The sequence below is a fragment of the Eubalaena glacialis genome, chromosome X (assembly GCF_028564815.1).
Source record: "Eubalaena glacialis isolate mEubGla1 chromosome X, mEubGla1.1.hap2.+ XY, whole genome shotgun sequence".
In the NCBI taxonomy this organism is placed as follows: Eukaryota; Metazoa; Chordata; class Mammalia; order Artiodactyla; family Balaenidae; genus Eubalaena; species Eubalaena glacialis.
In genome coordinates, this window is record NC_083736.1 from 35,408,956 (window position 1) to 35,433,640 (window position 24,685).

The 24,685-nt window shown below is 37.4% G+C and overlaps 1 protein-coding gene across 3 annotated transcripts in view; it reads right to left on the bottom strand.

The window, feature by feature from the left end:
* Nucleotides 1-1,396: 1,396 nt before the first annotated feature.
* Nucleotides 1,397-24,685, bottom strand: part of RPGR (retinitis pigmentosa GTPase regulator) — a 63,723-nt gene continuing 40,434 nt past the window's right edge. For all 3 annotated transcript variants that reach the window (XM_061177998.1, XM_061177997.1, XM_061177996.1), the window contains exons 14-17: nt 18,993-19,136; nt 16,894-16,951; nt 15,538-15,614; nt 1,397-1,934 (exon numbers count right to left, since the gene is read on the bottom strand). In XM_061177998.1, coding sequence (XP_061033981.1) covers nt 1,725-1,934; nt 15,538-15,614; nt 16,894-16,951; nt 18,993-19,136 — 489 coding nt within the window. In that variant the 3' untranslated portion in view covers nt 1,397-1,724. The remainder of the gene's footprint in view (nt 1,935-15,537; nt 15,615-16,893; nt 16,952-18,992; nt 19,137-24,685) is intronic.

Below are 24,685 nucleotides of genomic sequence, written 5' to 3' on the forward strand. Positions count from 1 at the left end.
AATCTGAGGATTGGGTTCCTCTTCCAAGCTCACTGGTTGTTGGCAGAATTCAGTGCCTTGCAGTTGTAGAGTAGAAGCCTTCAGACCCTAGAGGCTTCTCACCCTGGCACATGGCTCTCTCCATAATATGGCAGTTTGCTTCTTCAAGGCCAACAGGAGAGCATCTCTACTGCTTTGAATTGCTCTGAATTCTTCCAACTCTGACATCTAGATCTTTTTTGAAAGGGCTCGCCTGATTAGGTCAGGCCCACCTGGGATTATCTCTCTTTTGCTTAAAGTTAACTCATTAGGAATCTTAATTATATCTGCAAAATATTTCATCTTTTCCACATAATATAACATAAGCAATGGAGTGATAGCTCATCATATTCACTGGTCTCCCCTACTCTCAAGGGGAAGGGATTATTCAAGGCAAGTATACCAGCAGGCGGGAACCTTGGGGGCCATTTTAGGATCCTGCCTATCACAACTGGCATGTCTTAGTATTACTGTGAGTTTCACTTCCACTTGGCTTCTATAGTTTATATTTTGGCAAAGTATTTTTACAATACTGTACTAGTACTATAGTGGCAATAGCAAAAATTTTTATTAAATTTACCTTTAATAAAATTAGTATTCCACTAAATGTAATATAGGAGACTATTTTGTAAGATTTCAAAATCACATCTATTCTAGACTAACATCCTTACAGCCCTTGTACGTGAAACACAAAGATGGAGTATTTTTGTTTTGTTTTGTTTAAATGGGGCAATGGTCACTGTGATTGAATAAGCAAATGTTTTAGTCAGAAGTTAGAATGGGAAAAATGAAGGTAGTTTGATCAATTAAATAAGTAGCATCTGTGAGCATAGGAAAGCAATGTTTCTAGTAGAGCAGACTTAGCAGCTTTACCCTTCCTATTCCTTGTGGCAGAGCACTGTGCGACACAGCCAACCTTAGTTACCACTGTCAATGCTAGAGACAGCTGCAATGAGCCAGTCTGGCTGTGTCCGGTTCTCCTAGACTGGTGATCTGTGGCATGGTCAAACAGTGCAGATAATCTGCAATGTTTTCATGTCAAATCACCTCCCTAAAGAGAGGAGCGGGAAGCAAAGAAATTTCAGCACAGTTTCTCCACAAAGATGTCCTGTTTATACAGTTGCCCTGATACTTTCTTTACTCAAAGGTAAATGCATTTTGCATCTTTCAATATTTTAAAATGAGATTTCTTTTGCCCCTGTTTTGTCAACTGATAACTCCAAGTACCTCCAAATTTTATTAATATTCACCCATTTAAACAGTGGAACCGACCAGCTATAGTTTATTAAAATATGTTCATTAAAAACAATTTTGACTCAGTTTTTGAAAATTGCAAATACATTAAAAACTGTGTCATGAGATTGCAAATATTGCCTTATAAAATTATAAAGAAGTAAAATTTAGTAAAAACTATGAAATATCTTAATTTGTTTCACATATAAAAGTATATTTCATATTGCAACACTGAACAGTTAAGGCCACAACACTTGAAGGAGAGTCTGAGATACACATATTCTGAAATTGCTTGTCAAAAATATCAGCATTTAAATAAATATCAAAACTGGTCGTACTATTCAAACCAAATAAAACATATTCTTAAGTTATATCTTTAAAAGTTTGTTATTAGAAACTTTCCGTCAGAACTCAAATGTTTTTCAAGTATAAATTACAATGGGCTTGGTGACCATGAAAACATAAACATATATTCATAGTATTATACAAGATTTTGACCTTCTCTCCATATTTGGGGGTGAGGTATCCTGATGATTTTGCCCCATGTGGTTCTTGTTGGCATCTTTCTTATTCCTTTTAAAAGCTATTTTATCTCCTATTGATTTTATCTCTGGGAGTGGCTCATTATTATTCTGCTTTTTACTTTTCTGGCTCGTCAATGACATCCTTTTAAAGAGGAAAATCTAGAAAAAAAACACACACGCAGAGAATTCATTTCATAAGTGAAACAGTCACTTAACAGTATTTAGGGGGTATAATTTTCAACAAGTCTTAACATTATTTCATCACATCTTTATGAGGCACCACAATGGTACATTCTTAGCATCCACCAGCCTTTTTTCTTTGACCAATTGCAATCATGATTCTTCCCTAAAACAAGACCTTTCAGGGTTTACCCTTCAACACTATCAGTGCTTTGGTCATATGTTAACATTTTTCTTCAAAGAACAAATTTAGTATTTCACTTTGTTTTGTTATAAGAGAAAAAGATGAAAACCAGCATCTTCTAGAGGACATACCTCCCCATTCCTGTAGATCAGAACTTCTGGCAAAGTGTTAGTGCTGCCAAATGATGGGGGTGGGAGCCCCAGGGGTCTGAGTAGGCAGTTGGATATACAGACCTGCTGCTCAAGGGAGGCCAGGGCTGCGGACAGGCAGAATGCAGATAACAGCTGAAGAGACGAAAGTAGACCCCATAACCCAGGGATTCCAGGTGGGCAGAAGAGAAAACAGAAGAAAAGAGACTGAGGAAAAGCCAAGTGTGAAAGGTAGGCAGAGGAAGAGGAGCCAGCACTGGGGACTGCGTTTTGTAGGAACAAAATCAGGAAAAAAAGGCAACTCAGAAGTCAGGGGAGGAAAATATCAAGAAGAGAGTTGCCAACAAGGCACATGCAGGAGACATCAAGGAAGATGATAACTGAAAAGTTCCAAATGATTTAAGCCCTTTGAGGATTTAGCCAGAGAGAAAACAGGATTCCTAAAGAATGACAACCCAAATAATGGTTTTGACAAGATGCCAAAACCAAAGAACAGCTGAAGATCTGGCTCCTTCAGAAATTAAAATGGTGCTAATAATAATAGCTTGCCTTTAGCCTTAAAGAATGGAGGAACTAGAATGAAAAGTTGTAACCCAAAAAGTCAGTCTAGATAAAGAGTCTATGAACTAAAATGGGAGAACTCCTGTTCCTGCTATTGCGTAGGAATACACATCTTGAAAAATTCTGCCACTACAAAATGCCAAGAAATGCTGAAGAAGTATACAAAATATAATTTTATAATGTGTAGGTAAGCTCACATAAAATGAAAGGAAATCCCTGTGGGACGAAAAAAGAGGGAGCAGGAAGCCTCAGGGGTGAGTTGAGTACTGAAATAGCTTTTATTGATCTCATAACTTCAACTCTTGGATTTTAACAGATTTGATCTCACAAAATATAGAGAATTGGAACTGAGACTCCTATGTAAAGTGGGGACCCTCTGAGGACTAGGCCTTTAATGTAAGTCCACCTACAAACATTGGAAGAGAACAAAATAACATGTCTCTCTCAGCCTAATAATGTTTTCCTAATGTCAGTTTGGGGTTCACATGTACAGTACTGGTGGAAAACCCTTAGCTGAGACATTGACTGAAAGCCATCCCGAAATGGTAACACCCAGGGGAGCTAACAGAATTTTATACAAATTCTCTATGGATGGACTTACAGTAATCTAAGCTTTAAAGGATTTCCACAAAAGGTCCTGGTTGAACATGAATTTACAATCCAAATTTCAAAACACAGAAGGAAACAAGACACCATTAGCAAGCCAGCCAAAGCAACAAACAGATTTAGACTTTGGAGGATGTCTGACATTGGAATAACTAAATACAGAATATAAAATAAGTTTGCTTAAATTATTTAAAGGACTATAATAAAAAACAGGAGCACAAAACAAGGTACTAGGTAAACAAAACGAGGTAAAAGATCAGATTGATTTGAAAAAGAATCAAAATAGAATTTCACTTCAAAATGTGAAAAACATAACTGAAATTAAAACTCAATAAGGAGGTTAAATAGCAGATTAGTCTCAGATGAAAAGACACTATGAAACAGACAAGCTCTGAAATTTCCCCAAATATCACTTAGATACAGAAAATATAAAAGTAAAAATTAAAAGACACAGATAACAGAATAAAAAGTTTTATTATATTTGAGCTCCAAAGAGGAGAGAGGAAATATTCAAATATACAATGGATGAGAATTTTCTTAAAATGATGAATGAGATGAATTCTCAGATTCAAGAGTCATAACGAATTAGAAGAAAGTTAAAATAAAAAAACCTCACATCTAGGCAACTCATAGTGAAATGAAGCACATCAAAGACAAACAAACAATGTAAAAAGCAGCCAGACAGAAATGACAGATTATATGTGAAGTTACCAGCAATTATACTAAAGCAAATTTCTTAATAGCCACAATGGGAGCAGATACTAAAAGAAAATAACTGTCAACCAGCCATACCACCATTAATTTTCCAGTGAGTAGCAATTGCAAAAATTAACTTCAGAACGAAATTTATGACAGTAACTTCCAAAGGATTTCTTCAGGAAGAATAAAAAACATTCCAGAAGGGACATCTGAGATGTGAAAACGAATGGTGAATAAAGAAAGTGGTATAACAAATAATGATATTTGATTGATGAGGTTAAAAAAATTAATAGAATACTCGATACAATAACATGTAAAATGGGAAAAAAACGAGTGATAGCAGAGAAAACTCTTCTAAGACCCTGGTAATATTTGGGAAAAAGGTACATTGATTAGCTTTAGATTTTAGGTACATGTTAAAAAGTTTAAAGTCAGAATCCACCTTAGAGGCCATTTACAAGAGACACATCTAAAGTACAAGTAGAAGTATAAGAAAGAAAAAAGATATATTAGGAAAATGCTAACCATAGGAAAACTAGTATAGCTATGATAATATTCGATCAAATAAAGTAGCACTTTTTTAGGAACAAAGAAGAATACTACCAATGGTAAGATAATAGACTTAAACCTAATGACATCAATAATCAGATTAAATAAAACTGGTCTAAATGCTCCAATTAAAAAGGCAGGGCCTTCCCTGGTGGCGCAGTGGTTAAGAATCCGCCTGCCAATGCAGGGGACACGGGTTCGAGCCCTGGTCCGGGAAGATCCCACATGCCGCGGAGCAACTAAGCCCGTGCGCCACAACTACTGAGCCTGGGCGCTAGAGCCCGCGAGCCACAGCTACTGAGCCCTCATGCCACAACTACTGAAGCCCGTGTGCCTAGGGCCTGTGCTCCGCAACAAGAGAAGCCACTGCAATGAGAAGCCCGGGCACTACAACGAAGAGTAGCCCCCGCTCGTCACAACTCGAGAAAGCCTGCGCACAGCAACGAAGACCCAATGCAGCCATACATAAATAAATACATAAATAAATAAATAAATAAATAGGCAGAGATTTTCAGATTAGATAAAAAAGTAAGACCCTGGTGCTCCAGCAAATGACCCAATGCAGCCATACATAAATACATAAGTAAATAAGTAAGTAAATAAATAAACAAATAAATAGGCAGAGATTTTCAGATTAGATAAAAAAGTAAGACCCTGGTGCTCCAGCAAATGGTGAAAGCTCTCTCAGAGATCTCCATCTCAACGCGAAGACCCAGCCCCACTCAACGACCAGTAAGCTACAGTGCTGGACACCCTATGCCAAACAACTAGCGAGACAGGAACATAACCCCACCCATTAGCAGAGAGGCTGCCTAAAATCATAATAAGTTCACAGACACCCCAAAACACACCACCGGATGTGGTCCTGCACACCAGAAAGACAAGATCCAGCCTCATTCACCAGAACACAGGCAACCAGTCCCCTCCACCAGGAAGCCTACAAAACCCACTGAACCAACCTCACCCAATGGGGGCACACACCAAAAACAACGGGAACTACGAACCTGCAGCCTGCAAAAAGGAGACCCCAAACACAGTAAGTTAAGCAAAATGAGAAGACAGAGAAATACACAGCTGATGAAGGAGCAAGGTAAAAACCCACCAGACCAAACAAATGAAGAGGAAATAGGCAGTCTACCTGAAAAAGAATTCAGAGCAATGATAGTAAAAGATGATCCAAAATCTTGGAAATAGAATGGAGAAAATACAAGAAACGTTTAACAAGGACCTAGAAGAACTAAAGAGCAAACAAACAATGACGAACAACACAATAAATGAAATTAAAAATTCTCTAGAAGGAATCAATAGCAGAATAACTGAGGCAGAAGAATGGACAAGTGACCTGGAAGATAAAATAGTGGAAATAACTACCGCAGAGCAGAATAAAGAAAAAAGAATGAAAAGAATTGAGGACAGTCTCAGAGACCTCTGGGACAACATTAAACGCACCAACATTTGAATTATAGGGGTCCCAGAAGAAGAGAAAACGAAAGGGACTGAGAAAATATTTGAAGAGATTATAGTTGAACACTTCCTTAGTATGGGAAAGGACATAGTCAATCAAGTCCAGGAAGCGCAGAGTCCCATACAGGATAAATCCAAGGAGAAACACGCCAAGACACGTATTAATCAAACTATCAAAAATTAAATACAAAGAAAAAATATTAAAAGCAGCAAGGGAAAAGCAACAAATAACATACAAGGGAATCCCCATAAGGTTAACAGCTGATCTTTCAGCAGAAACTCTGCAAGCCAGAAGGGAGTGGCAGGACATATTTAAAGTGATGAAAGAGAAAAACCTAAAACCAAGATTACTCTACCCAGCAAGGATCTCATTCAGATTCGATGGAGATATTAAAACCTTTACAGACAAGCAAAAGCTAAGAGAATTCAGCACCACCAAACCAGCTTTACAACAAATGCTAAAGGAACTTCTCTAGGCAGGAAACACAAGAGAAGGAAAACACCTACCATAACAAACCCAAAATAATTAAGAAAATGGTAATAGGAACACACATATCGATAATTACCTTAAATGTAAATGGATTAAATGTTAGACACAAAAGACACAGACTGGCTGAATGGATACAAAAACAAGACCCGTATATATGCTGTCTACAAGAGACCCACTTCAGACCTAGGGACACACACAGACTGAAAGTGAGGGGATGGAAAAAGATATTCCATGCAAATGGAAATCAAAAGAAAGCTGGAGTAGCAATATCAGACAAAACAGACTTTAAAAAAAAGACTATATATTTTATTATAGTAAATAAAGAGACAAAGAAGGACACTACAAAGAGACAAAGAGGGACACTATATAATGACCAAGGGATCAATCCAAGAAAAAGATACAACAACTGTAAATATTTATGCACCCAACATAGGAGCACCTCAATACATAAGGCAAATGTTAACAGCCATAAAAGGGGAAATTGACAGTAACACAATCATAGTAGGGGACTTTAAAAACCTACCCTCACCAATGGACAGATCATCCAAAATGAAAATAAATAAAGAAACACAAGCTTTAAATGATACATTAAACAAGATGGACTTAATTGATATTTATAGGACATTCCACCCAAAAACAACAGAATACACTTTTTTCTCAAGGGCTCATGGAACATTCTCCAGGATAGATCATACCTTGGGTCACAAATCAAGCACTGGTAAATTAAAAAAAATTGAAATCGTATCAAGTATCTTTTCCAACCACAACGCTATGAGACTAGATATCAATTACAGGAAAAAAATCTGTCAAAAATACAAACACAGCAGCAACAAAGACCCAATGCAGCCATAAATAAATAAATAAATAAATAAATAAATAAATAAATAGGCAGAGATTTTCAGATTAGATAAAAAAGCAAGACCCTGGTTTAAAAAAAAATACAAACACATGGAGGCTAAACAATACACTACTAAATAACCAAGAGATCACTGAAGAAATCAAAGATGAAATCAAAAAATACCTGGAAACAAATGACAATGAAGACACGACGACCCAAAACCTATGGGATGCAGCAAAAGCAGTTCTAAGAGGGAAGTTTATAGCAATACAAGCCTACCTCAAGAAACAGGAAACATCTCGAATAAACAACCTAACCTTGCACCTAAAGCAATTAGAGAAAGAAGAACAAAAAACCCCAAAGTTAGCAGAAGGGAAGAAATCATAAAGATCAGATCAGAAATAAATGAAAAAGAAATGAAGGAAACAATAGCAAAGATCAATAAAACTAAAAGCTGGTTCTTTGAGAAGATAAACAAAATTGATAAGCCATTAGCCAGACTCATCAAGAAAAAAAGGGAGAAGACTCAAATCAACAGAATTAGAAATGAAAAAGGAGAAGTAACAACTGACACTGCAGAAATACAAACGATCATGTGAGTTTACTACAAGCAACTCTATGCCAATAAAATGGACAACTTGGAAGAAATGGACAAATTCTTAGAAATGCACAACCTGCCGAGACTGAACCAGGAAGAAATAGAAAATATGAACAGACCAATCACAAGCACTGAAATTGAAACTGTGATTAAAAATCTTCCAACACACAAAAGCCCAGGACCAGATGGCTTCACAGGCGAATTCTATCAAACATTTAGAGAAGAGCTAACACCTATCCTTCTCAAACTCTTCCAAAATATTGCAGAGGGAGGAACACTCCCAAACTCATTCTACGAGGCCACCATCACTCTGATACCAAAACCAGACAAAGATGTCACAAAGAGAGAAAACTACAGGCCAATATCACTGATGAACATAGATGCAAAAATCCTCAACAAAATACTAGCAAACAGAATCCAACAGCACATTAAAAGGATCATACACCATGATCAAGTGGGGTTTATTCCAGGAATGCAAGGATTCTTCAATATACGCAAATCAATCAACGTGATACACCATATTAACAAATTGAAGGAGAAAAACCATATGATCATCTCAATAGATGCAGAGAAAGCTTTTGACAAAATTCAACACCCATTTATGATAAAAGCCCTGCAGAAAGTAGGCATAGAGGGAACTTTCCTCAACATAATAAAGGCCACATATGACAAACCCACAGCCAACATCATTCTCAATGGTGAAAAACTGAAACCATTTCCTCTAAGATCAGGAACAAGACAAGGTTGTCCACTGTCACCACTCTTATTCAACATAGTTTTCGAAGTTTTAGCCACAGCAGTCAGAGAAGAAAAAGAAATAACAGGAACCCAAATCGGAAAAGAAGAAGTAAAGCTGTCACTGTTTGCAGACGACATGATACTATACATAGGGAATCCCAAAGATGCTACCAGAAAACTGCTAGAGCTAATCAATGAATTTGGTAGAGTAGCAGGATACAAAATTAATGCACAGAAATCTCTTGCATTCCTATACACTAATGATGAAAAATCTGAAAGAGAAATTAAGGAAACACTCCCATTTACCATTGCAACAAAAAGAATAAAATATCTAGGAATAAACCTACCTAGGGAGACAAAAGACCTATATGCAGAAAACTATAAGACACTGATGAAAGAAACTAAAGATGATACAAACAGATGGAGAGATATACCATGTTCCTGGATGGGAAGAATCAACATTGTGAAAATGACTATACTACCCAAAACAATCTACAGATTCAATGCAATCCCTATCAAACTACCAATAGCATTCTTCACAGAAGTAGAACAAAAAATATTTCACAATTTGAATGGAAACACAAAAGACCCCGAACAGCCAAAGCAATCTTGAGAGAGAAAAACGGAGCTGGAAGAATCAGCCACCCTGACTTCAGACTATACTACAAAGCTACAGTCATCAAGACAGTATGGTACTGGCACAAAAGCAGAAATATAGATCAATGGAACAGGATAGAAAGCCCAGAGATAAACCCACACAGCTATGGTCAACTTATCTATGACAAAGGAGGCAAGGATATACAATTGAGAAAAGACAGCCTCTTCAATAAGTGGTGCTGGGAAAACTGGACAGCTACATGTAAAAGAATGAAATTAGAACACTCCCTAACACCATACACAAAAATAAACTCAAAATGGATTAGAGACCTAAATGTAAGACTGGACACTATAAAACTCTCAGAGGAAAACATAAGAAGAACACTCTTTGACATAAATCACAGCAAGATCTTTTTTGATCCACCTCCTAGAGTAATGGAAGTAAAAACAAATATAAACAAATGGGACCTAATGAAACTTAAAAGCTTTTGCACAGCAAAGGAAACCATAAACAAGATGAAAAGACAACCCTCAGAACGGGAGAGAATATTTGCAAACGAAGCAACTGACAAAGAATTAATCTCCGAAATATACAGGCAGCTCATGCAGCTCAATATCAAAAAAACAAACAACCCAATCCAAAAATGGGCAGAAGACCTAAATAGACATTTCTCCAAAGAAGAGATCCAGATTTCCAACAAACACATGAAAGGATGCTCAACATCACTAATCATTAGAGAAATGCAAATCAAAACTACAATGAGGTATCACCTCACACCAGTCAGAATGGCCATCATCAAAAAATCTACAGACAATAAATGCTGGAGAGGGTGTGGAGGAAAGGGAACCCTGTTGCACTGTTGGTGGGAATGTAAATTGATACAGCCACTATGGAGAACAGTATGGAGGTTCCTTAAAAAACTAAGAATAGAATTACCATACGACCCAGCAATCCCACTACTGGGCATATACCCTGAGAAAACCATAATTCAAAAGAGTCAGGTACCACAGTGTTTATCACAGCTCTATTTACAATAAGCCAGGACATGGAAGCAACCTAAGTGTCCATCAACAGATGAAGGGATAAAGAAGATGTGGCACATGTATACAATGGAGTATTACTCAACCATAAAAAAGAAATGAAATTGAGTTATTTGTAGTGAGGTGGATGGACACAGATGCAGAGAATGGACTTGAGTACATGGGCAGGGGGAACGGTAAGCTGGGACGAAGTGAGAGAGTGGCATGGACATATATACACTACCAAATGTAAAATAGATAGCTAGTGGGAAGCAGCCACATAGCACAGGGAGATCAGCTCGGTGCTTTGTGTCCACCTAGAGGGATGGGATAGGGATGGTTGGAGGGAGACGCAAGAGGGAGGAGATATGGGGATATATGTTTATGTATAGCTGACTCACTTTGTTATACAGCAGAAACTAACACACCATTGTAAAGCAATTATACTCCAATAAAGATATTAGAAAAAAAAAGAAGCAAGATCCATCTACATGCTGCCTAAATCAAATGCACTTCAAATGTAAAATCACAAATGGGTTAAAAGTAAAAGTATGTTAAAAGATGATAACTCTAATCCAAAGAAAGCTAAAGTGGCTATATAATATCAGATCAAGTAGATTTTAGAGCAAAGACTATCATTGTGTATAAAGAAGGTCATTTCATAATGATGAAGGGGTCAATTAATTAGAGCAGGTAACAATTCTAAACATGATAGAAACAAATAACAGCTTTAAGATACATAAAGCAAAAATTAATAGAAGCACAAGGAAAATTAGACAAATCCACAATTTATAGTCAGGGATTTTAATACCTCTCTTTCAATAATAGAACAAGTAGACAGAAGATCAGGAAGGATGGAGAAGACTTGAACAACACTATCAACCAACTTGACCTAACTGTCACTGATAGAACACTCCACCCAACCACAGTATTCTTCTCAATCTTCTTCTCAAATGAACATTTACCAAGATAAACTTGATTCTGGGCCATAAAATGTGTCTCGATAAATTTAAAAGGAATCAATTCATACTAAGTATGTTCTCCAATTACAATGTAATTAAGTTAGAAAGTAATAACAGAAAGATCACTGGAAAAATCTCCAGCAACACTGAAATTAAATAACCCATGAGTCAAAGAAGAAATCAAAGGGGAAATTAGAAAGTATTCTGAACTGAATGAAAATGAAAACACAACATATCAAGTACTTCAGGGGAAATTTATAACACAAAAAGCCTATTATAGAAAATAAGAAAGGTCTCAAATCAGTGATCTCAACTTCCATGTGAAGAAACATTCAACAAAATGTTGCTAAAGGAAATTTGAGAAGACATCAATAAATGAAAAGAAGTGTCATGCTCATGAATTAGGAGACTTAATATTGTTGAAATGTTAATTCTTCCCAAGTTTATCTGTAGATTCAAAAACAAGGCCAAATCAAAATCCCAGCAGGCATTTTTTTCACTAATTGACAAACCGATTATAAAAATTCACATGGAAGTGCAAAGGGTCTAGAATAGCCAAAACAAGTGTGAAAAGGAGCAAAGTTGGAGGACTAACAGTTCCTGATTTCAAGACTTATATCAAAGCTACAGTAATCAAGACAGTGTGGTACTGGCACAAGATAAACAGATCGAAGGAACAGAATACAGAGTCCAGAAATAGGCTCACACATAAAAAAATCAACTGCTTTCTGACAAAGGTATGAAGGCAATTCAGTAGAGGAGGACAGGCTTTTTAAAATATTTTTCAACAAATGGTGCTAGAACAATGGGATGTCCATATGCAAAAAAAAGAACTTCAATCCATACCTTTACCATATAAGAAATTAACTCAAAATAGAATACCACTCAGCAATATAAAGGAATGAACTATTGATACATGCATGGATGAATCTCAAAACAGTATCAGTTATTTGCTGAGTACAGCAAGGGGATGTGGGGTGTAGACAGGGATCACAGAGAGGCACAAAGAACCTTCTGCTGATAATGGCACTGTTCACTCTCTTGATTGTGATTATGCTTTCACAGCTGTATATGTATGTCAAAACTAATCAGATTATATACTTCAAATATGTGTAGTTCATTATAGGTCAATTATACCTAAATAAAGCTATTTTTAAAAAGCAGGGGAGTAATTATTGGGTGGGTCCGAAAGAGATAGTCTCAGGTATTAAGCCTGAAAAAACTGACAGCAACAGGATACCATATGTATAATTGACCTCAGATTTTCCTCACAATAGAGTAAAGCTAACTGTGTACTTGGGGCAAACGTGCTGAGTTGTGCTGCCATGGTGAATAAAGCTTAGCATCAGAGAAAAGGAAGCCGTCAGGAAAGGCAAGAATCCACAGGCATAATTTTTGGTGGAGAAATTCTCATCTCAGCCTCTTATATTTATGGTAGTGACAATGAATAAGAAATCTATTGACTGTGAACTGGCATGGGGAACTATCCAGGAATCTGCCATATTCTAGCTAGTTTCTAAGGGGTGGCACTGGATTTTTAACCTCTCTATCTGCAGCCTTTAGCCTTGTGCCTGGCACATAAGAGGCACCCAGTAAATATATGCTAAATAAACACATGAATAAACTAATTCCATGATGGGAAGAAATTATTATTAATAGCCTAAAAGCTTACTGCTTTTTTCAGTAGCTTACTTAGGTGGAAATTAAGCCAATAACACATTTTTCTTAGCGGCTAACTGTGGATTCAAATTTGCTACAGTTTGGAAAAGCAATATTTGGCGATTTCCAAATATAACAATCAAAAGATCTCTGCCACCAATTAAAATTATGGGTCCTAACCTGGCTATCTGAAACACTTAAAATCATCAAAACAAAATTCAATGGTGAATTCTGTCTTGTAGAGACCAAGAGTGTACTTATTTCTTTTTTTTCTTTAAATTACCTTTGGAGTGGCTGTCTAATTAAGGGAAGGGATGTAAAATTTCAAACACATGCTTATCTTCATATGAGTTAATGCATCATTTATTTTCCAAGTTTTCAAAACAGTTTGATTTGTTTGGCTTAGATGGTATAAATAGGTTAGAGACATTGTAGATTAAAATATATCATGTGGGAATGATTGAAAAAAATCTCATCTAAATCATCTATTTCCTTTTTAAAATATATAGAATAACAGACTATTCTTTAAGTAGGAAATACATTTATTACTGCTTGACTTTTTAAAATATATAGAATAACAGACTATTCTTTAAGTAGGAAATACATTTATTACTGCTTGACTTTTTAAAATATAATTTTCAATACTTTTTCTTTTCTTTATCCAAGGAAATGCATACTTACTGAATTATATTTTTCCATTAGGTATAAATGAGAATTTAAGCAGAATCAAAGTCTAAGACTGAATTTGTCAGCCTGGCACTCTGTATCCTGGCCTGGCCTCACCTTTGTCCCATGGACTGGCGGGGCTTCCTGATGCTACAGTAGGTGCCTGCCACACAGCATGCCTTCCCTGGCTCCGGCCTCTCCTGTCCTGCGTATCCAAATCCTACCAACTATGGACAATGCTGAAGACGGGAGAGCCTGAAAAATTCCCTAAACTCGACCACGTATTCTACAATATGCATTTTCATTTGGTCAGAGGTGTGTTTCAAATATTTTTTTCTGCTGCTTCATTTCACTTTTCCTCCCCTTAGGTTCTTAGGTCTCCTGACTCCTTTACTTTTCATCCTTCTCCCTCAGATTTGATTTTCTTTTCCAGACTCTTTCCCTGAGCTCTTTGTAACTGAAAAAAGTTTTCACAGGAACACTATGAAGTATACTGGTGGGATATCTGTTAAATGTTCTGTTCTACTAGACGGAGAATCTAAAAAGTTCCTAAACCTTGATGAAATGTTCTAGCGATGCATGTTATAATTCTAAGAAGGATAATAATTCTGAAGTGTCCTTTGAGCCAGGTCACAGACATCTTTTGGGTATGGTAATCCAAACTTATAATTTTATAAAGATAAAAATGGTCATGAAGTAATTTTTAGTAAAAGATAACAATATGGAGATTTGGGCTAAAATAACTTCTGAAATTTCTGTAGTAATTCTGAAAGGAATTTCAGAGTGGCATATACCTACAAAGATGGCAAAAGACAGGCTGTTTACTACCCTAAGGGCGGCTCCTGGTTTTACCTTCATCCTTTCCTCTTTCTTACCCCTCCCATTTTACAATTCATTGTCAACCAAAAATATTTACTGAGCATCTACCATGTACCAGGAACTGTGATAAGTGCTAAGGATACACTAGAAAGCAAAACAGAAAATAGTTTCTGTCCCCAAGGAGCTGAAGGCCAGTGGGGAGATACAGACATAAAGTAAATGAATATACAAATGACTATGTAATTGCAAACTGTGACAAATACTAAGAAGTATGAGAAAAGGGTGCTCTGTGAGAGAATAATAATGGGACATAATAATTTATATAAGTGCTGCTGGTTACAAAAGGCCTCTGTGTGGAAATGACATTTAAGCTGACACCTAGGTTGAATAAGAATTAACGAGGCTTTTCATTTTTCTTGTCTTCCATGTTACCTCCTAACACTTCTAACTGGAAATGTGATCTCATGATTAAATAAAGTTTTTCTGCAAGTGGAAAGAGTAATTTACTTCCAAGAAGAAGAAATGTATCCATCAGACTTGTAACAACTCCAAAACAGGTACTAGGAGAGACTGGAGTAGCATGTTGTAATGTTTTCTAAGCACAGTCATCTTTATTTTTTCATTCATCCTATTTCTTGGCTTTGCCTTACTCTCTTCTAGACTCTCAGGATACTATACTCTTATAATTTAAGCAGTAGAGTTCTTTTACATATCTTTTATTGTATGATGAATCAGTATGCATGGGATGATTGAAAGGAACATGCTATTACATTTTTGCAGAGCAATCTGAATCATAATCTAAAATCCAATAAGTAAATATGCACATTAAAAATGTGAAACATCACCTGAAATTCGTCACATGTTCTTGAGTCATCAAAACTCATATTAAGAGAGTTAAATTATGTGGATCACCATATAGAAAGTAGTAGAAGCGATTCAATACTTTAGCCTTAACACTAAAATGAAAAATTCATTTCACTTACCTTCTTTGATTTTTTTGTTGATTTACTATCTTCCAGGATTTCTGAAGAACTGCCCTTTGCACGATCATGCATATTTCCTATGATAGGATATATTTAGAAATATTTTTTCTAACTAATGAGAAAAAGAAAAGTCCTGAGGCTTTCAGTGAAACTCTATCAACCATGAATTATGGGGTAATACTAAAGAGTAGTGGACAACTGCATATTTCCTGAAAAATTAAGGCAAAAATCTCAGAATGACCTGACCAATGTTGTAAATGTTTAGATGACCAGTACCAAGTATAGCAAAGGTAACAGTAAATGTTAGGGACGACTTCTGTAAAATATAAATTACCTTTTAAAAAAATTAACCTCATTGTAATGAAATTATTTGTACCCAAATGGACATGTCATGTTTTTGGTATTCCAAATTAATCCACATGTTATATAGTTGAATAATGATCTTTAAGGTAGACTCATGAAGCATATGCATTCTTCGAATTTTATATTATCAACAACTTAAATCTTACATTTAATTTCTTTTTAACACTTTAGGTTATATGCTAAGAATACTCAGAGATGACAAATATTTTAACATTTTGCTTAAAATATTCTAAAACTTACTACTCTTTTTGCAGAAGTTAGAAGGAAAAATGTATTAAGGGAATTATTCCTTCTTCTGCTTAAGTTCTGAACAGATATCCACTACTACAGACAGTTATTTGTAATGACATCGCAGCAAAAGGCCCCCTGTGATGTGATGGTGTGGAAACATAATATAGGGGTCATACAGCAAAAGCACCAATGATCTGGGTGTAGAAACTGTAGGTCCCAAGGGCAGTCACAGTCTCCTCTGTTCCGTGGCACCTGTTCGCTGACACCAACAGCGAGGCTTGGGAAAGGACTCCTCTGAAACGCCTGTGGTAAGATCAAAGACTCAGGTCTGGGCTCGGGGGGAAATAACTGGATGGCCTGCTGTGGCTCTAGACCAGCCTGGACATCAGCGATGGGGTCTGGCAGTGCTCACCAGACATATATATCAAGATCTGGGACAAAAGTCCAATTTAATAATACTGATTGAAAAAAAAAAAAAGTAGTAAAAAGGCTGTTCTAAACCACTTAACACTGACACATGAGCAGCCATGAAGAAGCTGTGGTGGTGATCAATGAGAACACATAAGCCTGTGTCACATATTTCATAGCTTATTATGAGGGTCATGTGACAATAAAAAGTGTAAAACAGAATACATACGTGTAAGTCATAATTCCTTAGTTACAGCACATATATGCATAAATATCTGTATGTACATATGAACGTAGTATGCTATGTATCTAGCCTTTTTAAAAGTATGCTTTTGAAGTCAAATGTGCTCACACCTTTTGGATTTTCACTGTATTCGTGAATGGCCCGTTCCTTTTGGTTGGCTTTTGTGTCCTATAAACAATAAAGAAACAATATAATAAAAAACATATTCGTGCTGAGCTAGAAAACCTAGTCTTGGTTTTAAGCAGGGTTCTAGAGTCAGTCTCTAGCTAACAACATAAACATGTGACAATTACTTCCCTTTGCAGGACTCTTGACTTAGATGCTGGGTGATTGCTAATGTCTTTCCTAGCTTAAAATTGCATGATTAGGCCTTCCCTGGTGGCGCAGTGGTTAAGAATCCACCTGCCAATGCAGGGTACACGAGTTCGAGCCCTGGTCTGGGAGGATCCCACATGCCGCGGAGCAACTAAGCCCGTGCGCCACAACTACTGAGCCTGGGCTCTAGAGCCCGCGAGCCACAGCTACTGAGCCCTCGTGCCACAACTACTGAAGCCCGTGTGCCTAGAGCCTGTGCTCCGCAACAAGAGAATCCACTGCAATGAGAAACCCACGCACCACAATGAAGAGTAGCCTCCGCTCGCCACAACTAAAGAAAGCCTGTGCAGCAACGAAGACCCAGCTCAGCCATAGATTAAAAAATAAATAAATAAATAAAGTTCCCTTAAAAAAAATCGTATAATTAACAAGAATTGTATATTTAAGAATTCTACTCAAAGAAGATTCAGGAACATTAATTGGTATAGGAATTAGCTCAACATTTTATAATGTCAAATTGGAGTTTAATGAATCCTATGCTAAAGAATTTCAGGGACCACCATAACTGGAACTCATAAATGTTCTTTATAAAACAGAATCTTTCCCTCCCTCTTTTTTTTTAACATTTAATATTTATTTATTTGGTTGTGCTGGGTCTCAGTTGTGGCAGGCAGGCTCCTTAGTTGCGGCATGTGGGCTCCTTAGTTGCAGCTTGCATGTGGGATCTAGTTCCCTAACCAGGGATCGGACCCGGGCCCCCTGCATTGGGAGCGTGGAGTCTTAACCACTGCATCACCAGGGAAGTCCCATCGTTCCCTCCCTCGGAAAGAAAACAATAACTGCTAGAACATATTTTTTCCTCAGTGAGAGGAAGGAGTCTTGGAAAAAGAAGGAAGCAAGGAAGAGAATGACCTCTTTAGCACAATACCATTTTGTAAATTAAAAAAAAATACACAAAAAACAACAACACATGTTTTACAATTACACATTCAAATAAAAGGACAAGCATGTTTCAGTGGTTGGCTATGTTAGGGAAAAGGGGAATGAGGCTCAAAGGGAATCAATTTAAATAAAGAGAGAAGCACCTTGCACAGACCACTGATGATAGTGTTTCATCAATGAGAAGGCAGGATTAACTCAGAGCTCTTTGCAAGAGGTCCAAAAAATGAAATGAAAATGAATCAATACAGTATCATTCAGTTTGGGTTTCTGAATTCCATACCTCTTGAAATGAATCCAGAGTAGTGCTAGCAAACGAATGATTTCAAACCTACCAACTGTCTCCTAGCAGGGTCACTCTTAGGTATATCTGCCAGATGGAAGAGATGTTTTTGGCGTCCCTAGCTCCACTTTCAGGATGACTTTCTCTTCCTCAGTGAGGCCTCCTCCCATTCCTCCTATGAATACTTTCTTCTATACCACACCTCTGCAGAACTGATCACAACCTCAAACACTGCTGTGAACAACTTTCATTTGTCCATGTACATGTAAATATACACACGTATGTGTGCACGTACACATCCCATTTCTGCCACTAGTACTGGGCTGCTAATGTTGTAATTTTATCATTTCAAGGACCTGGGGCTGAACTTCTTGGTTAATTTCTCAAGAGTGTACTAAACTGGCCCATATCAATTGATTTCCATTCATTTGAAGAACAGAATGCTACCAAGAAATGTGGAAAGAATGCTAGAGAAAAAAGGGTGTCTGATTCATAAATTTGTCAAAGCTTGTCCTATAGCACATGAACAAAGTTATTCATGGAAATATTTCTGTTCTCCAAGGAAGTTGGAATCTGCCCTCTGCAGAGACCAGGGGACCCATATGCTTTCTCTTGGGCAGGGTCTTGGGATTTAAGCACTTATCATCATACCTTTTCAATGGCTGTCAATACCTTTTTAACTGAGTTGTCGGTTTCACTGTGGTCGTCTGCAGGAACACTTTTATTGTCTCCTGTAGCTTTCTTCTCGCCTTCTAGATGTTCCTTAATTTCCTCATGCACGTCTTCTGGCTCATCATCTTCTGAAAATTCGTGATCCTGTGACAAAATTGATGATCAGGGAAGAGTTAAATTTTTCTTCTTTAAAAAACAGAGATTTGATATTGCTGTCGTAAGTAATTTATACCATCTCAAAGAACATATAGACTATGAATTCAAATATTAAAGTCAAAGAAATAAAATACTGAATAATCCATGCTGCATATCAAGTTACTATATTACCAAGGATTTCATGCATGTTACTCTATTTCAACATTTTCAATGACTAGGGTTCCCAAAGTTCTTTTTAGCACCTATGGTAAGGTTAAAATGGAAAAACAAAATGCTTTCTGGGCTGTCTCAAAAGAATGCTTTTAAATATTAGAGAAGTTAAAAAGCTTTCTACCTACTGTAGCATTATAACATAATCATATGTATATATTATGTTCATTTTCCAAAACATAAGGATTTAAAATCACTTCAGAAGTACAATTCACCAATATTCACAAGATAGAGGTAACTATAATTACTTACATTCTGGGAAAAGGATAAAGGGACACAGGCGCTTTAAATTGTTTGCTCTTGGTTATTTAAAGCAGATGGAAAACCAGACAGAGGGAGAACTTGGTCCATCTGGTTCCTGTCCAGCTAATCCAAATTATAAAACAGCCTGTCTATGGATTTGATAGACTGGTAATAAATCATGTAATGCTTATTAAGGCAGAAAATACTAGTTTTACCCTTTATTCTATACAGAGATTTTTTTTTTTGCCATTTCATATTTTGGGTGGAAAACTGTTTATTTACTGTCATTAAGAGACTGGACTCTTTATTGGATTTTTTTTTTCCTATGCTTTTCATTTATGCACTTCACTAAAGGCATAATGACCCCTAAAATAGGTGACGCAGTAAGCAATCTGTGCCATTCACTCCCTTGAAGAATGTTTTTACAAAGTTCACCTTAGCCATATTTGCCTGAGACCATATATGCCCTTTATATCCCTTCAACACTGTAACTAGCTTCTCATGGTCACCTTCCTAGTGGCTATTTGGCTAAGGATAAGCCTGACACCCAACAGAATCTTTACTGGGTGGTTTGAAAAGAATGTCTCTAATCATTAACTCACCTTTTTTTCTGGCAAAAATACAAATTGTGAGAGTTCAGGCTAGGGAGAGAACGTGTTTGTATTTCACACCTTAGTAAAACATGTAAGTGGCATCCTCAGGCCAACAGCGCTAAGGGTACGGCCTAATAGCATTCCCACTGAGGACAAGCAATCTGGAAGTGAAGCCTTGAGATTTAAGAAAGAGTTTCAGAAGTTACTCTGGGAGGGCTTAACTTAGGTTAATCAAGGTCATGAGGCAGTGCACTCAGGAGGGGAATGTGGGAGAAGGGAACAGGGTACCAGGGTAGAGAGTTACATTAAAGGATGTGCTACATGTTTAGGTTGGGTAGGGTTAACAACAAGGTAGCTACCATTTACCAAGAACTTCTAAAGCTTTCTTTTTCTTCTGCATGATTTCCCCTCTAAGTGACATATATCATGGCTAGCCAAATGCACGTTACGGGTAGCTAAAATGATCAGAGATCATTTTACTTTGGAAGGGAATGGGAAGCAAGATTACTAGATTTAAGACTTAGGCCTGATAAACAGATGTATTCATAAATGTACATATATGAAGGCCAACTAGAAAGAACAGAGCTCCCGAGACAGAGAATTTCAGACTCTGCCCACTTATCTCCCAGAGGGAGGGTCAGTGAGCTGTATTCTATCAAAGTCCTCATTACTTGGACAGTTTGGCTAATCTAGGACCTGGGTCAATTCCAGTTGTGCTAGTTTACTAAGGTATTAATGTAACCATAGGATATCATGCTATTATAAAAAGAAACATGGAGTTATAGCTTATTTTAGAAATAAGCAAAACATCTCTTTTATAATGCACTACAATTTTACTCATTAACTTCATGTAAATCTATATCAACAATAAACTACATCACTTTCTAAGTTTGAGAAAGCTCTTAGAAAATGGCATCTGCAGTAGAAATCACATCATCAATCATGACACTTTGCACTTAATTAAGCACATTTAAAATTAATCTACATATATCTGGACAACTACTTTAAGTCACATACAGCACTTACCTTCAAACTGAAACAATTTAGGAGAGACTGGCAGAATACTGTCATTTTATAAAAAGAAAGGATAAAGTTTAAATACATTCTTGTCACCAGAACCACATATGATGTAAAGAGGTAATCTGGAGTGGTCAGTGGAAGTGCATCTGGTGTTAGGACCCCAGCGAAGAAGTGAATGGGCCTGGCTTCCACCAAAGGACCCTTATTTCATTGGTCAGACACAGCATGGGGAGCTGCAGTCTTTGGTCTGGCCCAGGGCAACACTTTTTACATTTCTTATGGGAAATACCAAGAAACCAAATGTTCCCCATGAGGTTTCAGTTTGCTTAAAAAAAAAAAAAGGTCATGAAGAACCTAGTGGCAAGACGGGAATAAAGACACAGACCTACTAGAGAATGGACTTGAGGATATGGGGAGGGGGAAGGGTGAGATGTGACAGGGTGAGAGAGTGTCATGGACATATATACACTACCAAATGTACAATAGATAGCTAGTGGGAAGCAGCCGCATAGCACCGGGAGATCAGCTCGGTGCTTTGTGACCACCTAGAGGGGTGGGATGGGGAGGGTGGGAGGGAGGGAGATGCAAGAGGGAAGAGATATGGGAACATATGTATATGTATAACTGATTCACTTTGTTATAAAGCAGAAACTAACACACCATTGTAAAGCAATTATACTCCAATAAAGATGTTAAAAAAAAAGAAACAATTACATTGTATGCTGTACGCTTTAAAAACTAGAGATTGCTATCAGAAGTCTGCCTAGTGGTCACCCTGGAGGGGGTGGGGGATGGGAAATAGCTGGAAGGGGATTGAAGGGGAGCTTCTAGGGAGCTGACACTGTGCTTTTCCTTGATCTGGATGTTGGCTATATGGGTGTGTTCAGTTTGTGGAAAATACATTGAGCTATACATGTATGAGATATATACTTGTCTATGTATTAACGTCAAAAGAATTTTTTTTTCAAGTTAAAAAAAAGACTATAAAGTGTAAAATTTTGTGCTACAATTCTGGATTCATGACATGCTTCAATGTCACATTGGGTAGAAAATGTTTTCCAAACAAGTTAAATAGAGCATAAAACTTCATATCTAAGTCATCGGGTGGAAAGTGTATATTTTAAAATCTCAATTTCAAGGTATTTTCTTTTTAGGACAAGAAGAGCTAACATGTAAGTTCCAGTTTTAACTACACTAGACATCACTGAGGCAGGAGTGGAGAGTGGGAAGGGCACTAAATACAAAGACCTAAACACTGTTTTCCAAAGCCTTGCTCTACTACTCTTGGCCTGAGCAAGGTACCTACTTAATGTATTTCAGTCTATCTGTAAAATGGAAAAATGACATTAGCAACACCTACCTAGGAGGGTTTGCATCAAGATGAAAAAGATTGTTTACAGAGAAAATAATATGAGCAAACAATAAGTATTTGTATATAAATGTAAGTGATTTTATAAAGGCCATTCTATAAAAAGATAGAATCCCAAGTATGCATTGAGGACTGTCAAAAAACAAGAAGCTTGGATGCTTTTTGCCATGTCCCAGATCTTATCAATAGAAAATAGTTCACTTAAAATGTACACTTCTTTGCTCTACCTTCTCGTACACATCCCTTTATTCTCTGCCAGGTGCCTGGTAGCCAGAGCAAGCGAGGGAAGAAGGTGGACGCCTGTCAGGAGCAGCCCCTGGACGGCAGGGAAGTGGGGGGTGGCCTCAGCCGGGCTATAGGCCAGTGTTGCCACAGGGCAAGATATTCCTAGACCCTCAGGTTTTCCAAGAGAAGTCCGGAAAGACATTTTTTTTTCAATGTAAAATCTCCTGGTATTTCAATGTTGACATCTGATTCAAATGTTTAAAAAATCACTATGTACACCAAACAAAATAAGTCTGCAGGCCAGACTGCACCCATGGGCTGCCAGTTGTGACTTCCCAATTCTTCTCTTCTAATGACACTACTTTATAATCTCTAAACTTTCCCTTCTTTCTGTGTGCCAATCCCTTACTTCATTCCTAATCCTGTATTTTTATCACCAAATATATTACAGTTTGACTCTGATAAGTGGCCTGCAAAAATGAATGTAGTGCTCAGGGTACAGAACATCTTGCTGGTTCACAGTTTTATTCTTGTTTTCAGTTTTACTCTATTTTTCCCCCTCTTTTTCCTTAGATGATTTATCTTCCTCTTTATCCTAAACAAATGCATGATCCATGATTACACTTTATGTGTGAATTATTTTTTAACTATTTGATAAAAACATTAGGATACAGAGGGAAATCTGTGGTCTCGTGACAGCACTAATATCTAAATTTAGGCTAACCATGTGAGTACCATCAGCCTTTCGTCATGGTTCAAATGTTGAGGGGCAGTATTTGACCCATGTATGGTCTGTAATGATAGTTTCACTCTACCCCATATTTAAGGGTTATCATTATCCATTTCATTCCCATGGATCTACCTCCATAAGCTAATTTTTGGGGGGTTGCTACGCTGTATTTAACCAAAAGTAAGGTTTACAGGCACATGAAACTAAATTAAACTCATGCACATCAGCCAGTGACTTGGAGATGCATGAGGGTAGCACTGTACCTGACTTGGTATGATCAGAGAGGATAGTTAGAGTGATGCAGGTTAGCATTTGCTGAGTACCCCTAACATGTTCCATGTGTTAACTAATGTAAGTATCAAAAGACCCCCCCCCCTTTACTAAAAGAGGGATGTAAGACTCAGACAGGTTAAAAAAAAAAGGAAACTTTTCCAGGTGTCCACTCAGCTAATCAGTGAAGGGCTGGGTTTGGAACTCAGCCCTACTGGACTACAGAGCCCATGCTCTGAACCAACTCTGCCCAAATAATTTGCAGACCATAATGGCTGCCCTCAGAGTTGTTTCCTCACCACCCCGCCCCACCCACTGATATTTAAAGCATTGCATACTCCTCCTTTTTGTTGATAAGCTCACTTCAGCAATACCCTATTCTTATGTACCATCGTATATAATAACAGCAAATAAAAATTTAGAATTTTTCCCCCCAGAGCACCAAAGTCTCTGGAACATACATCTCCCTTCCTAAATTGAGAAATATGCCAGTAGAGCTCTTTGATATTTATTTCTCAAAATCTAGTTCTGATTCTATGTCTCTGAAAAGTAGACTTCCTGGAGTTCACTCTTTGATGTCAACGTGGGCCCTGCCCCAGACCCTCTCTGCAGCCCTCCACTGCTCCTTCTTCCTTGGCTTTGGGGGCCCCTCTGTTTCTTAGAAAGTGTTCTTACCCTTCCTCCTTCTCAGGCTTCCCTTTTTCAACCTCCCCTTACCTACTGATGTTTCCCAGAATTCTCTTCAGTTCTCTTCTCACATTACAAATGTTGCCTCTCATTCAAATCCACAGTTTTAACTACATTTATAAGCCGCTGATACTTAGCATCTTCCCTGAGCTCCAAACCCAGATGTGTATCTGCCTGCTGAACATCTCCT